This window comes from Hyla sarda, chromosome 12 (genome assembly GCF_029499605.1).
Source record: "Hyla sarda isolate aHylSar1 chromosome 12, aHylSar1.hap1, whole genome shotgun sequence".
In the NCBI taxonomy this organism is placed as follows: Eukaryota; Metazoa; Chordata; class Amphibia; order Anura; family Hylidae; genus Hyla; species Hyla sarda.
The window spans coordinates 51,251,350-51,264,056 of NC_079200.1; the positions used below are offsets into that span (position 1 = coordinate 51,251,350).

Sequence of the window (12,707 nt, forward strand, 5' to 3'; positions counted from 1 at the left end):
CTATAGAACAACAATACCCTGATTCTCTAGTATTCTCAGTAGAAGATTAGTCTAAATATAATAATAATAGTAATCATAATAATAATTAAAAAAACATAACTATAACGTCATGATCTTATTGTCATACTGATTTATTGTCCTTTTTGTGTTTTAAGCAGCGTCACTATTTTTTTTTTTATTTACCCGTTTACAAGGACAGGAAAGTCACGAGATAGGTCCTTGAGTAATCCTATATGTTGCAACATGTAAACCATTGTCGTTGACACCTACATCTTTACAATAAAATAAAAGGAAATATATTCTCCTTATCTCTGTCTTATCTGAACAAAGCCAATTCTTTATAATACATTCTACAGAGTTTTGTAAGTTTACTCACAGGGGAATGCCACCCAACTTACACAATCCCCCACGCACATTAGACATGTGTTGGCTGAACCCACTTGTTGGTGGGACTGGCCTATCGTCTAATGTTTATGAGGGTCTCCTGACTTTTCTCTAATAGAAGATGTTGAGGGAGAGAAGGATCAGGGATGTTGAATTCTAGCTGCCCATTTGTTTTTTTTCTCAAGGAGATACAGAAAAGTCCGGCAGCAGCTTACCTTTCCACTTTTTCCCTCTCCATTCAGAACATATACTGTAAATACTCAGCCAAGAAAGTATCTTTGTAAAAGGGCCTAATATTAGGGCTGATTTATTTATACAGGCATATTGCATTTTTTCTTGCATTGAGGGCATTCCGAATACTTTCTTTCTTTTTTAATATTGCCAGGCTCGGTATAAAAATAAAAAATAAAATCACCTACTTGCCTAACAGTATCCCCTGGGACTCCCTCTGTGTCATCTTCCAGATATTCCAGCTCCATGCTGGTCACTCTTCTTCCTACTTCCGAGACGGACTCATCTCGGCAGTGATGGCACTCGTGTCACCAACAGGGTACCATCTTAGTCATTGATTGGGTTGTCACTGCTGTGATAAGTCAATCTAAGAAGTAAAAAGAAGAGAGAGGAGCAGTCAGACATGAGACATCACAGTGGGATTTTAGGCGAGTATGTGTATCCTATCCCACTGTGTCTAAAAGACCCCTTCCTGTAAGGCCCCTTTCACACTAGCAAATTACTCCGTTTGGCAAGTACCGTCGCTATGCGTCCTATAATCAGCTGTCGCCGGCAGTAACCAAATCCTATACGTCCGTTAGAAAATCCCATTATAGTCTATGGGATTTTTCTAATATCCGTTTTAATCCATTATAGTCCGTTATTGATAACGGACGTTATTTTGTGACATGAAGTTCATGAACTATTTCTTCCGTACTATCCGTCACAAAATAACGTCTGTTATCAATAACGGACTATAATGGATTAAAACGGATATTAGAAAAATCCCATAGACTATAATGGGATTTTCTAACGGACGTATAGGATTTGGTTGCTGCCGGTGACAGCTGATTTTAGGACGGAACTAGCGACAGAACTTGCTAAACGGAGTAATTTGCTAGTGTGAAACAAACCTAAATTAGACTGTTGGTAGATCTTCTAAATGAATAAAAGATCTATCACCATGGCATATTTGGCGGTCATATAAAGTGGGCATCCACGAGGATCTAGATTCCTTGACCATGCACATTAGATCATAAGTAGATCCTGCCAAAGAAGAAAGGATCTACCAATACCATCTGCCTTTTTTTCCCTAAACCAGACATCAAAGAGAGATTAGATGACCTGTTGGCCAGGCACATTAGACCATTAATGTATATTTCCAAGTAGCAAGAAAATGTCAGGGCACTCACCCTCTGCTGCGTTCAAAAAACTACTTTATTGAGTACAATCGCTTACAGGTTCAAGTGCAGAGAGGCAGCCAACCGTGAAGTGGGAGTGTTCAGGCGACAGACCGTGTCATGCATGTAGAGCTTCATCAGGCCAAATAGGTATTAGGTATTGGGCCTGATGAAGCGCTACGTGGGCGACATAGTCTGTCACCCGAAAACCCCCACTTCACGTTTGGCTGCCTCCATGCTCTTGAACCAATAAGCAACTGTACTTAAAAGGGGTGCTCCAGTGGAAAACTATTTTTTTTTAATCAACGGGAGCCAGAAAGTTAAACAGATTTGTAATTTATGAAACAGCCAAAGAACACGTAGGTGCACTCACCACAAAGCAGAGACGTTCGGGTCTGGAGGTCCGATGGCGGGATGCCAGGTCACGGCATAGGCGCTGGCGAAGTGTGGTGCTCGGAGCCTCTGATCGCCACACTTCGCCAGCGCCTATGCCGTGACCCGGCATCCCGCCATCGGACCTCCAGACCCGACAGTCTCTGCTTTACGGTGAGTGCACCTACGTGTACTTTGGTTGTTTCATGTCTGATGCTTTACACTTGTGTACGTGCACCCCGCAGGAGACTTTGATGACAGGTCACCGAGGACACTACCGCACGCAGTATAAGGTGATATAGCCCCTTGAGTGCTCTCCCCATTTTTCTGCCTTGCTTTGTGATATAGATTTGTAATTTTCTTCTATTTAAAATCTTAATCCTTCCAGTACTTATCAGCTGCTGTATGCTTCACAGGAAGTTCTTTTCTTTTTTTCCATTTCTTTTCAGTCTGACCACAGTGCTCTCTGCTGACACCTCTGTCCGTGTCAGGAACTGTCCAGAGTAGGAGCAAATCCCCAAGAAAACCTCTCCTGCTCTTCACAGTTCCTGACACGTACAGAGGTGTCAGCAGAGAGCACTGTGGTCAGACAGAAAGGAAATTCAAAAAGAAAATAACTTTCTCTGTAATATACAGCAGCTGCTAGGTACTGGAAGGATTAAGATTTTTAAACAGAAGTAATTAACAAATCTGTTTAACTTTCTGACACCAGGGGATTTAAAAGATATATATATATATTTTCCACCGGAATACCCCTTTAATAAAGATGTTTTTTGAAGAGAGCAGAGGGTGAGTGCTCCAAGATAGTCGCTACAGAACGGCATGTTCCATATGGGCTGAAAGTAGTCACTAGACCAGTGGTCTTCAACCTGCGGACCTCCAGATGTTGCAAAACTACAACTTCCAGCATGCCTGGACAGCCGTTGGCTGTCCAGGCATGCTGGGAGTTGTATTTTTGCAACATCTGGAGGTCCGCAGGTTGGAGACCACTGAATTAGACAATTAATATCCACCAACATGGCCTATCCCGCTGCTGTAAAAAGGTGGCATCTAGGAGAGTTATGCCCATACACATTAGACTATTGGTAGGTCTTACCCCAAAAAGGAAGACTGTTGATGTTTTGGTTGTCAACCTATTGTTTTGTTTGCAGTGAAAGTTTCCTGGGGTTGGTTGTACAATACAAGTGTTTATGTTGCCGTCATTGATAATCTTTACCCGGCGGTTTACAGTGAGATGTCTCAGGCATGGAAGGCATTGCCTTTCTGTTCGTTGCTTTTAGAGATGAGCGAACTTACAGTAAATTCGATTCGTCACAAACTTCTCGGCTCGGCAGTTGATGACTTTTCCTGCATAAATTAGTTCAGCTTTCAGGTGCTCCGGTGGGCTGGAAAAGGTGGATACAGTCCTTGGAAAGAGTCTCCTAGGACTGTATCCACCTTTTCCAGCCCACCGGAGCACCTGAAAGCTGAACTCATTTATGCAGGAAAAGTCATCAACTGCCGAGCCGAGAAGTTTGTGACGAATCGAATTTACTGTAAGTTCGCTCATCTCTAGTTGCTTTACCTTGGTTAGTTTTTACATGTGATCTGTATGACATATGATTGTTCTGCAGGGTGTTGCATAGTGAAAGTAGATGACAGCGTCGGGCTGCATTGATTTAGGGTGGGGCATGTTTTTTTTTTCCTTCTGAAGTTTGTTGATTCATGGGTAATAAAATTGCACCATTTATAGAACTGTTACAAAGGTGCTTGAACGTCAAAATATCTGTTTTTAAAAAAATAAATGAAAAATTATTTTCTTTGAAATAGTAAATAGTATAAGCCCCATAAGTGTTAAAGGGGTTATCCAGAAAAAAACTTTTTTATATATATCAACTGGCTCCAGAAAGTTAAACAGATTTGTAAATTACTTCTATTAAAAAATCTTAATCTTTTCAGTACTTATGAGCTTCTGAAGTTAAGGTTGTTCTTTTCTGTTTAAGTGCTCTCTGATGACACGTGTCTCGGGAAATGCCCAGTTTAGAAGCAAATCCTCATAGCAAACCTCTTCTAAACTGGGTGGTTCCCGAGACACGTGTCATCAGAGAGCACTTAGACAGAAAAGAACAACCTTAACTTCAGAAACTCATAAGTACTGAAAGGATTAAGATTTTTTGATAGAAGTAATTTACAAATCTGTTTAACTTTCTGGAGCCAGTTGATATATATAAAAAAGTTTTTTCCTGGATAACCCCTTTAACAATAGGGAACCTGCCTGGTAGTTCTATTCCTTTATACGTTACACCCATGATACTTCTACTAATCTTACTATAACGGTCCAGTGCTTGTTTATGTCTGATACCTTTCAGCTGCCCTAAACTGGGAGCCCCACCACCTCCTTCTACCAGCCCTAGAAGCTGTAGAATATTCCCCTATAGCAGTGTTCCCCAATCTGTGACTCTCCAACTATTGCAAAAATACAACTCCCAGGAGCCTTCAGTGCATTTGAGGTGTTAAAGGGGTACTCCACTGGAAAACATTTTTTTTTTTAAATCAACTGGTGCCAGAAAGTTAAACAGATTTGTAAATTACTTCTATTTAAAAATCCTAATCCTTCCAGTACTTATCAGCTGCTGTATGCTCCAGAGGAAATTCTTTTCTTTTTTAATTTCCTTTCTGTCTGACCACAGTGCTCTCTGCTGACACCTCTGTTCATTTTAGGAACTGTCCAGAGTAGGAGCAAATCCCCATAGCAAACCTATCCTGCTCTGGACAGTTCCTGACAGGGACAGAGGTGGCAGCAGAGAGCACTGTGGTCAGACAGAAAGAACTAGACAACTTTCTGTGGAGCATACAGCAGCTGTTAAGTACTGGAAGGATTAAGATTTTTTAATAGAAGTAATTTACAATTTTTTTTTAACTTTCTGGCACCAATTGATTTAAAAAATAAATAAATAAATGAATGTTTTCCAGCGGAGTACCCCTGGGGAGCCACAGTTTGGGGAACATAGCTCTGTGGCATACACACAAAAGTAGTAGACATATGAAGCTAAGGGGTGTTCTGGTATAGAAGACTCTTTTCTAATAGTGTTTGGCGCGAATATTCGCATTTCGAATTTTTATCGTGAATATCGCAAATTTGCTATATTTTTGAAATTGCAAACATTCGCTTTCTTTCCGCATATGAGCATATTCGCATAAGTGAATATTCGCATATGCGCATGTGCGAATATTCGCATATTCCGTCTTTTCACTTGAGGGCCAATTTGAATGATGCAAATACACTTGTCAGAGGTTGTCAACAACAACATCCCTAGCAATAGTAAAGTTGCCCACCCCCTCACTGTTTTCTTCCTCCAATAAACGAATATGAGAATATAACGAATACGCAAAATTCGCAAATATAGGACGAATATTCGTCTATATATTCGCGAAATATCTCAAATTCGAATATGGGCAATGCCGCTCACCAATTTCTAATAGAAAAATAGACTAGGACCCCACATTCAAGATGTTCATCCATTAGTGGAGTGTATCTTGCTTTGGAGGACTCAGTACCTGTGTGCACTACATGTGTAATGTATGTAATACTCTAGTTAACCTACAGAGGTGCTATAGAGAAGTTTAACAATGCCGGTCCCTTAATAGATTACTTCTTGTATCTGGACTTACAAGCAGTAGGACGCTGTGTAAAAAATTCTTTTGTGAAACAACACTACTGCAACCATGGTCAATGGTGTCCTCTACAAGACCAAAGGAACTCAAGTGAGGTCTCCAAGAACTTTATAATATTACTAGGGTTTCCTTGAAATGTTAACTCACTCATGTACTGTATACCCAAATCTTTGATAGAAATAATAAGAATGTGCTTGACTATTAACCAACATAAATTCTATGTACCGTCAGATACTTCACCATCAGAAGTGACGAATCTTGCTGGAAACAATATCGGCGTTAACTCCTTGTGTGCAATTTGTGGTGACCGAGCGACAGGAAAACATTACGGGGCTTCCAGCTGTGATGGATGTAAAGGGTTTTTTAGAAGAAGTGTCAGAAAGAACCACATGTACTCGTGCAGGTAAGGTGGATCCATATTCAGAGCAATTTACTCAACCGCAATGGGTTAATCAATATATAGATGAGGCATTTAGATGCTCTTGTAAATATATTAGCAGTAGGATTTCCCAATCAATCAGTGGGAAACCCCAGCCAGCACCAGAGCTTACCTTTAAGTGATTCTTCCAACAATAGAATTTTATGATGTGTCAGTCAGAAATGTGGTGGAGTTATGTACACCTTTGACTGTTCTCACGTTCAGGTTCCCATAAATACAGTCATGGTCATAAATGTTGGCGCCCCTGAAATTTTTCTAGAAAATGAAGTATTTCTATCAGAAAAGGATTGCAGTAACCAATGTTTTGCTATACACATGATTACTCCATTTGTGTGTATTGGAACTAAACCAAAAAAGGGAGGAAAAAAGCAAATTGGACATAATGTCACACCAAACTCCAAAAATGGTCTGGACAAAATTATTGGCACCCTTTCAAAATTGTGGAAAAATAAAATTGTTTCAAGCATGTGATGCTCCTTTAAACTCACCTGGGGCAAGTAACAGGTGTGGGCAACATAAAAATCACACCTGAAAGCAGATAAAAAGGAGAGAAGTTCACTTAGTCTTTGCATTGTGTGTCTGTGTGTGCCACACCAAACATGGACAACAGAAAGAGGAGAAGAGAACTGTCTGAGGACTTGAGAACCAAAATTGTGGAAAAATATCAACAATCTCAAGGTTACGAGTCCATCTCCAGAGATCTAGATTTGCCTTTGTCCACAGTGCGCAACATTATCAAGAAGTTTGCAACCCATGGCACTGTAGGTAATCTCCCTGGGTGTGAGCAGAAGAGAAAAATTGATGAAAGGTGTCAATGCAGGATAGCCTGGATGGTGGATAAGCAGCCCCAAACAAGTTCCAAAGATATTCAAGTTGTCCTGCAGGCTCAGGGAGCATCAGTGTCAGCGCAAACTATCTGTCAACATTTAAATGAAATGAAATGCTATGGCAGGAGACCCAGGAGGACCCCACTGCTGACACAGAGACAGAAAAAGGAAGACTACATTTTGCCAAAATGAACTTGAGTAAGCCAAAATCCTTCTGGGAAAAAATCTTGTGGACAGATGAGACCAATATAGAGCTTTTTGGTAAAGCACATCATTCTACTGTTTACCGAAAACGGGATGAGGTCTATAAAGAAAAGAACACAGTACCTACAGTGAAATATGGTGGAGGTTCAATGATGTATTGGGGTTGTTTTGCTGCCTCTGGCACTGGGTGCCTTGAATGTGTCCAGCCCGGAGCGGAGTTCGCATTGTGCAGCGGATGACTGGTGTGCCGCGGCTGGGACCCAGACATCCTTTGGATAGAGGATGAGAAGTCTATAGGGGGAGTACCCCTTTAATACACATTAGATAATCCGCTGGTCCCTCTAAAATCTGTGAGTTTAGCAGACACATGTCTAATATGTAAGGGTTTAGAAAATAACAACAAGCCTCTTCTTTGTCTTATTTCAGGTTTAACAGACAATGTGTGGTCGATAAGGACAAGAGGAATCAGTGTCGATACTGCAGGTTAAAAAAGTGTTTTCGGGCTGGTATGAAGAAAGAAGGTGAGGGATACTTTTTGTAACCTTCTTCAATTGCCCTAAAATAGTGCCAGTAAAAGCCTCTTAGAGACAAAAGCCTCACCTATGGAAATCATCTCTGGTGTCAATCCAGTTATCTGCACATAGGTATAGTAAATGTTTTAATGTTAGGCATATTATCTGTTCCATAAATTTCAATTACTAATTTAAAGGGCTAATGCAAAGGATAGGCAATAAGTGTCTGATCGCTAGGGGTCCAACAGTGCCCTCTATAGGAGAGCTGGAGATACACAGCGCTCGGGTGACGCACTCTTTTCCACTCAATGTCACATTAATACTTGGGGTATAGGTCACAGACACTTGGGGTGGAGTACAATGTGCCACTGACTGTTGAGATGCAATGACCTACTGTCATTTGAATTTGTGGTATAGGACACACTGACATTTAGGGTACAGGACAATGATACACTGATACTTGAGATACAAGACAATAACACACTGATACTTGGGGTACAGGAAAATGACACATTTATACTTGGCGTACAGAAAATGACTCACCAACACTTGGGGTACATTACAATGGCACGCTATTGCTTAAGGAACAGGACAATAACACACTGATGCTTAGGGTTCAGGACAATGCCACACTGACACTTAGGGTACAGGATAATGACAAACTGACACTTGGGGTACAAGACAATGAGATGCTGACACTTGGGTTATAGGACAATAACATGCTGACACTTGGGTTACTGGATAATGGAAACTTGGGGTACAGGATAATGGTGCGCTGATGCTTAGGGAACAGGACAATGACACACTGACACTTGGGGTACAAGACAATGACACTTGGGGTACAAGACAATGAAACTGACACTTGGGGTACAAGACAATGACACACTGACACTTGGGGTACAAGACAATGACACTTGGGGTACAAGACAATGAAACTGACACGTGGGGTACAAGACAATGACACACTGACACTTGGGGTACAAGACAATGACACTTGGGGTACAAGACAATGAAACTGACACTTGGGGTACAAGACAATGACATGGTGACACTTGGGATACAGGATAATGACATGCTGACACTTGGGGTACAAGACTATGACACTGACACTTGGGGTCCAAGACTATGACACTGACACTTGGGGTACAGGATAATGACATGCTGACACTTGGGGTACAAGACTATGACACTGACACTTTGGGTACAGGATAATGACATGCTGACACTTGGGGTACAGGATAATGACATGCTGACACTTGGGGTACAAGACTATGACACTGACACTTGGGGTACAGGATAATGACATGGTGACACTTGGGATACAGGATAATGACATGGTGACACTTGGAGTACAGGATAATGACACTGACACTTGGGGTTCAAGACTATGACACTGACATTTGGGGTACAGGATAATGACATGCTGACACTTGGGGTACAAGACTATGACACTGACACTTGGGGTACAAGACTATGACACTGACACTTGGGGTACAAGACTATGACACTGACACTTGGGGTACAGGATAATGACACTGACACTTGGGGTACAGGATAATGACATGGTGACACTTGGGATACAGGATAATGACACTGACACTTGGGGTACAGGATAATGACATGTTGACACTTGAGGTACAAGACTATGACACTGACACTTGGGGTACAAGACTATGACACTGACACTTGGGGTACAGGATAATGACACTGACACTTGGGGTACAGGATAATGACATGTTGACACTTGAGGTACAAGACTATGACACTGACACTTGGGGTACAAGACTATGACACTGACATTTGGGGTACAGGATAATGACATGCTGACACTTGAGGTACAAGACTATGACACTGACACTTGGGGTACAGGATAATGACATGGTGACACTTGGGGTACAAGACTATGACACTGACACTTGAGGTACAGGATATTGACATGGTGACACTTGGGGTACAAGACTATGACACTGACACTTGGGGTACAGGATAATGACACTGACACTCGGGGTACAGGATAATGACATGGTGACACTTGGGATACAGGATAATGACACTGACACTTGGGGTACAGGATAATGACATGTTGACACTTGGGGTACAAGACTATGACACTGACACTTGGGGTACCGGATAATGACATGGTGACACTTGGGGTACAAGACTATGACACTGACACTTGGGGTACAAGACTATGACACTGACACTTGGGGTACAGGATATTGACATGGTGACACTTGGGGTACAGGATAATGACTTGGTGACACTTGGAGTACAGGATAATGACACTGACACTTGGGGTACAGGATAATGACATGCTGACACTTGAGGTACAAGACTATGACACTGACACTTGGGGTACAGGATAATGACATGCTGACACTTGAGGTACAAGACTATGACACTGACACTTGGGGTACAGGATAATGACATGGTGACACTTGGGGTACAAGACTATGACACTGACACTTGGGGTACAGGATATTGACATGGTGACACTTGGGGTACAGGATAATGACACTGACACTTGGGGTACAAGACAATGAGGATAATGACACTGACACTTGGGGTACAAGACAATGAGGATAATGACACTGACACTTGGGGTATAGGATAATGACCCTGACACTTGGGGTACAGGACACTGTGTTTGCAATATTTCGGATAAACTGTACCTCTGGAATTCTCTGTCCACTCGTCATGTCTTATTTACCTATATTTCCATTTCTGTTAATGTTCAATAGTTTTAACATTAGGTCCATGACACTGAGCAAATATTAAGGGACCATCCCGCAGAACGTGACCTCATAATCTCCACTGATAATACAGTAGAACACAGGGTAGGGGTGGCTCCCATCTGTCCAATGACTTGGGGGCTAGGAATGAAACTCCCCCTATTAAGGTTTCTATATATGGTTTCTGACATGTTCATAGTATGTGAATGGTCGGTGATCATGTCCTGTATGACCGGTGCCGCAGTAACTGTATGGGATCACTGTGCCTCTGGGGAATCACTGTGCCAATCTTGGCTAATTCTATCACATAATCACTTTATGACAATTACTGGGTAATCACTGAATGTTTCCTTAGCTAACCCCAAATGATCTGTGGCAATATTACACGCTAGATTAATATTTACTTACAAATATGACACCTGGCAGTCCACTAAAGGCCATGACCACGTCCGCCCTTTGGCCAGGTTCCTGTATATGTTCCCCATATTTATTCATTAATAGAATAAGATTGATCAGTTTTGCTCAGCAAATGTTCTCGGGAACATTTATCCTGTGGATGGATGACAAGTTTTAATCTTGAGATAACCTATTGAAAGGAATAGTACAGGTATAGCAAATAAACTTTATTCATTATATGGTGAAGCATTATACAGTGATCCCTCAACTTACAATGGCCTCAACATACAATAGTTTCAACATACAATGTTTTTTTTTCTGGACCATTGTAACTTGAAACCAGACTCAACATACAATGTACAGACAGTCCAGATCTGTGAGACATGTCACAACTGGAGGAACTGACCAATCAGAATGGGCATTTTTCCTGGTAAATCACCTTTATTACTGAAGTGCATGCACTGACTGGCTGTCTGGTAGCGCCCCCTACAGTACAGGGAGGAACTACAAGTTCTGTACTACTCCTTACCTGTGCCAGGGTTAGCTGCTCCATTTGGGACACTGTGTGTACTGTATAGGAACCTGAAGAAGCTCCTGTCCTCTACATAAACCATTGTTTCCCAACCAGGGTGTCTCCAGCTGTTGCAAAACTACAACTCCCAGCATGCCCGGACAGCCGTTGGCTGTCCGGGCATGCTGGGAGTTGTAGTTTTGCAACAGCTGGAGGCACCCTGGTTGGGAAACACTGACATAGACAGTGATTTACAGTTCCCGGACACTCTTTCTTACTTTAAAGGGTACCTCTCATCAAAAAAACTTTTGATATGTTATAGATTAATGTATGCAGAATAACTTTACAATTGCATGTTATTAAAAAAATATGCTTCTTTCTATTAAATTTTCCCCTTTGAAGAAATGACCACTAGGGGTCTCCCTACCAGTCCTGGCGGCAAGCATTTCAGACTCATGTTGGAGTCCTAAACACTACGAGCTGCCAGTCTGCTTTGTTCACAAAGGAGAACACTCAGAGCTGCCAGCCTGCTTTGTTCACAGTCTGTTTGGCTGTGAACAAAGCAGGCTGGCAGCTCTGAGTGTTTAGGACTCCAGCATGAGTCAGAAATGCTTGCTGACAGGACTGATCGGGAAAAATACAATAGAAAGAAGCATATTTTTCATTACCATGCTATTGGAAAGTTATTCAACATTCATTAATCTAAAATATATCAAAAGTTTATTTGATGAGAGGTACCCTTTAATATGTAAAGACTTGCTTTATCTGTATTAGTTATCTACTTATTTTTGTTTAAAGGGTACCTCTCATCAAATAAACTTTTGATATATTTTAGATTAATGAATGTTGAATAACTTTCCAATAGCATGTTAATGAAAAATATGCTTCTTTCTATTGTATTTTTCCCTATCAGTCCCGTCAGCAAGCATTTCTGACTCATGCTGGAGACCTAAACACTCAGAGCTGCCAGCCTGCTTTGTTCACAGCCAAACAGACTGTGAACAAAGCAGGCTGGCAGCTCTGAGTGTTCTCCTTTGTGAACAAAGCAGACTGGCAGCTCGTAGTGTTTAGGACTCCAGCATGAGTCTGAAATGCTTGCCGCCAGGACTGGTAGGGAGACCCCTAGTGGTCATTTCTTCAAAGTGGAAAATTAAATAGAAAGAAGCATATTTTTTTAATAACATGCAATTGTGAAGTTATTCTGCATACATTAATCTATAATATATCAAAAGTTTTTTTGATGAGAGGTACCCTTTAATCTTCTCTTTTTTCCTATTTTTGGATG

General features: G+C 41.4%; 1 protein-coding gene across 2 annotated transcripts in view; it reads left to right on the forward strand.

Annotated features, from left to right (window-relative positions):
* The window catches only part of HNF4A (hepatocyte nuclear factor 4 alpha), a 157,454-nt gene that overhangs the window by 126,956 nt on the left and 17,791 nt on the right, over positions 1–12,707 (forward strand). For both annotated transcript variants that reach the window (XM_056547917.1, XM_056547916.1), the window contains exons 2-3: positions 6,033–6,204; positions 7,698–7,792. In XM_056547917.1, coding sequence (XP_056403892.1) covers positions 6,033–6,204; positions 7,698–7,792 — 267 coding nt within the window. The remainder of the gene's footprint in view (positions 1–6,032; positions 6,205–7,697; positions 7,793–12,707) is intronic.